At 39.6% G+C, this 3125-nt stretch overlaps 1 protein-coding gene across 1 annotated transcript in view; it reads left to right on the forward strand.

Annotated features, from left to right (window-relative positions):
* The window catches only part of Xrn1 (5'-3' exoribonuclease 1), a 105202-nt gene that overhangs the window by 7979 nt on the left and 94098 nt on the right, over positions 1–3125 (forward strand). Inside the window, exon 2 of the mRNA XM_029481985.1 lies at positions 1857–2089. Coding sequence (XP_029337845.1) covers positions 1857–2089 — 233 coding nt within the window. The remainder of the gene's footprint in view (positions 1–1856; positions 2090–3125) is intronic.

The following is a 3125-nucleotide window of genomic DNA, read 5'->3' on the forward strand; positions in this document are numbered from 1 at the left end:
AAAAAATAAGACAGCAACTGAAAAAAACTTGCCATCCTCACATCTTACAAGGCATGTCACTTTTCAATGACAAGAAAATATATTGTTACCTGCACGTGTTTACTAATTAAATTCAAGCTAATTTTCTCTAATTAANATATAAAGGAGACAGTCAAAAATTCTTTTTTTATACAATAGAACTGGCTAGTTTTGTGTTCTTGTAATTTGTGTCAATAGTGTTCCCATTACTTGCTTAAAACAAAATAAATGAAAACCAGAGTTATAAAGATCTTCTTTAAAAGATAATTGCACATACACTCACCTACCCCTACTGTTAAGGCCGAGGTAGCTGTTACTAATATTATAAGGAAACTTTTCATATGTTGTTACTGCTGTTACTAAGAAACTTTCTCATGCCCAAGTTGATTGTATATTCTGTTATCACCTGTGCTCTGGGGAACCTATCACAGTAGAATAAGTTACAACTGCTTTGTATACTTAGCCACAGTAAGCTTGTATTGGACCTGAACCAGTCACCAGGCAGTGCTTCCTGCACCTCTGTATAAGCTTTTATGGGTTTTGCTTTTATAAGCTGCCTCTATGATGGACCCCAACATAAGAGAGACACCTGCATCTATTTAGATTAAGAGTTCCATTCTGAGTAAGGGTCAAGTAAAGGTTAAGCTCCCTAGGAACTGACATCCAGAGTGACAAATTAAACATGAATGTTAGGCAAGACAAGTCCCCTGCCACTGTTGAATACCCCAACCAATGGGAGCAAGATAAATGTACAACAAAGACATGCTCCTGAGGAAATCCCTTATCCATAAATCCTGATTTGATGAAATAATTTGGCCCAAGTATTTGTGGATCTCAGGCTTAAAAGATCACTAGGATTCTAACTGAGCATCACAGTCAGCCCCCAAGTCTGGCCTGCAGCCCTGATCGATCAACCCTGGGAGGAATGCTTAATAAACTATCCCTGTCTGACCTGTCTCACTGAGATCAGTGTTCATGTGATTTGTGAGGCTTCTCCTGAGTCCCAACACTACCAAGCCCCACAGTGACATCAAGGGTCTGACTTTCCGATGTTATCAAATTCAAAGATCCACCTGCCTCTGCCTCCCGAGTGAGGGATCTAAAGCATGCACCACCACTGCCCAGCTTGATAATCTAAGCTTTTAAAAAACTACTGTAACCAAGTAAATGGCTCTGTTTGAGTCAACCAAATGTAAAATTAAATCTCTTGTAAAAACTTTTAATACTCTTTTATTAAGCCTTTTGATGTAAATGGGCATTATTTCCCATTTATAGAGGCAATTGAGCCTTTGAAAAGCCACGTAGCAAAAGGAGGACACTAATATGTGAGTACCATAGTAACTAAGCGCGTCACGTGGTATTTTCCTTACTCNGAATAACTACATTATTTTCTCTGTTGAGGCCACCGCTATGTCACATAGCTATATACTTTGTCTCTGTGTTACTAGCCGTTCCTATTTGCTTTCCTTTACCTGCTTTATTCAACGGTGATTATTGAAGTTTTATTAAGGTTTGTTTTTTATCTTATATGTGTGTTTATGTGTCTGCACAATTGTACAAATGCATGTGATGGCCGAGGGGGGCAGAAGAGGGCATTGGCTCCTGAGGGCTGGAGATGCAGGTAGCTGTACATGGCCTCATCTAAGTGCCAGAATCCAAACTTGGCTCTCTGAAAGAGGACTCCTGGAGTTTTTACATAATCGAAGACATTACATCCTGGTTTAATTTGGTTTGCTTTGGCTTGGTTTTTGTTTTGAACCATGGAAGAATCACCTTTCTTAGGCAAGAAAGTAGTTACGATAATTAATAATCTGGAACATATTGTTTTTGCATTTTAGATTCCAGAATTTGATAACTTGTACCTGGATATGAATGGGATTATACATCAGTGTTCCCATCCTAATGATGATGATGTGCACTTCAGAATTTCAGATGACAAAATCTTTACTGACATTTTTCACTACTTGGAGGTGTTGTTTCGAATTATTAAACCCAGGAAAGTGTTCTTTATGGCTGTTGACGGTGTGGCTCCTCGAGCAAAAATGAACCAGCAACGTGGGAGGCGTTTTAGGTAAGTCATTTCAGTAGTCGACAAAATACAGAGCATCTTCTGTTCATACTTGTTTTCTATTTAAACCCTCAAAAGTAATTGGTATATTTAATATCGTTTATCTAGTCAAGTCATAAGTCAGTAACTTTGATAGCTTGCCGTTTCACAGAGTTCATGTTGGGTTTCAGATGAAGTCAGTGTTCTCAGGCACAGGTTTCCAGACTCGCATTGATAATCTGAGAAGTAGAGCAGGGAGCCTTGGTGATCTATCTTGGTGTAGTCACTAAAGACTGGACCAAGAGGTTCTTCTACTGACAGCCGTGTAACACACCTCTGTTGAATGGCCAGCTCTCAGTCTAGATGATGATTCTGAGTAAATATGAGCCCTAATTAGGCAGTAAGGCAAATGAGATTAGAAGGTGATTGATGAACTATTGGAACAGAGTTCAATTAGGAACTTGGCATTATCAGCACCACTGTGTAGAAGAGTCTTTAGTTAGGGTTTTACTGCTGTGAACAGACACCATGACCAAGGCAGGTTTTATAAGGATAACATTTAATTGTCCTTATAAGGGGCTGGCTTACAGGTTTAGTCCATTTATCTTCAAGGCAATAACATGGCAGCATCCAGGCAGGCATGGTGTAGGAGATGCTGAGAGTTCTACATCTTCTTCTAAAGGCTGCTGATGGAAGACTCACTTCCAGACAGTTAGAGTGAGGGTCTTATAACCCACACCCACAGTGACACACCTACTCCAACAAGGTCACACCTTCTAATAGTGCTGTTCTTTGGGCCGAGCACATACAAACCATCACAAGATGTAAAGGGCTTAAAGATAAAAGAGTCTTAAAATCAAAATTCTGCATGTGTAGACCATATCTAAGCAATAGTGAGACTGAACCATAAACCTATGTGGAGGTATCCTAAGTCCTGAGGTTTAGTGNGCTGTTAGCATAATGAAAGACTCCTTTAACCATAGGGCAAGATAAAGAATCATAGGAATATTCATGCATCAGATGTGGGAGTTGTCAGGAAAGTTGGGACAGTGTCTTAGAC

Source organism: Mus caroli, chromosome 9, assembly GCF_900094665.2.
Source record: "Mus caroli chromosome 9, CAROLI_EIJ_v1.1, whole genome shotgun sequence".
Lineage (NCBI taxonomy): Eukaryota > Metazoa > Chordata > Mammalia > Rodentia > Muridae > Mus > Mus caroli.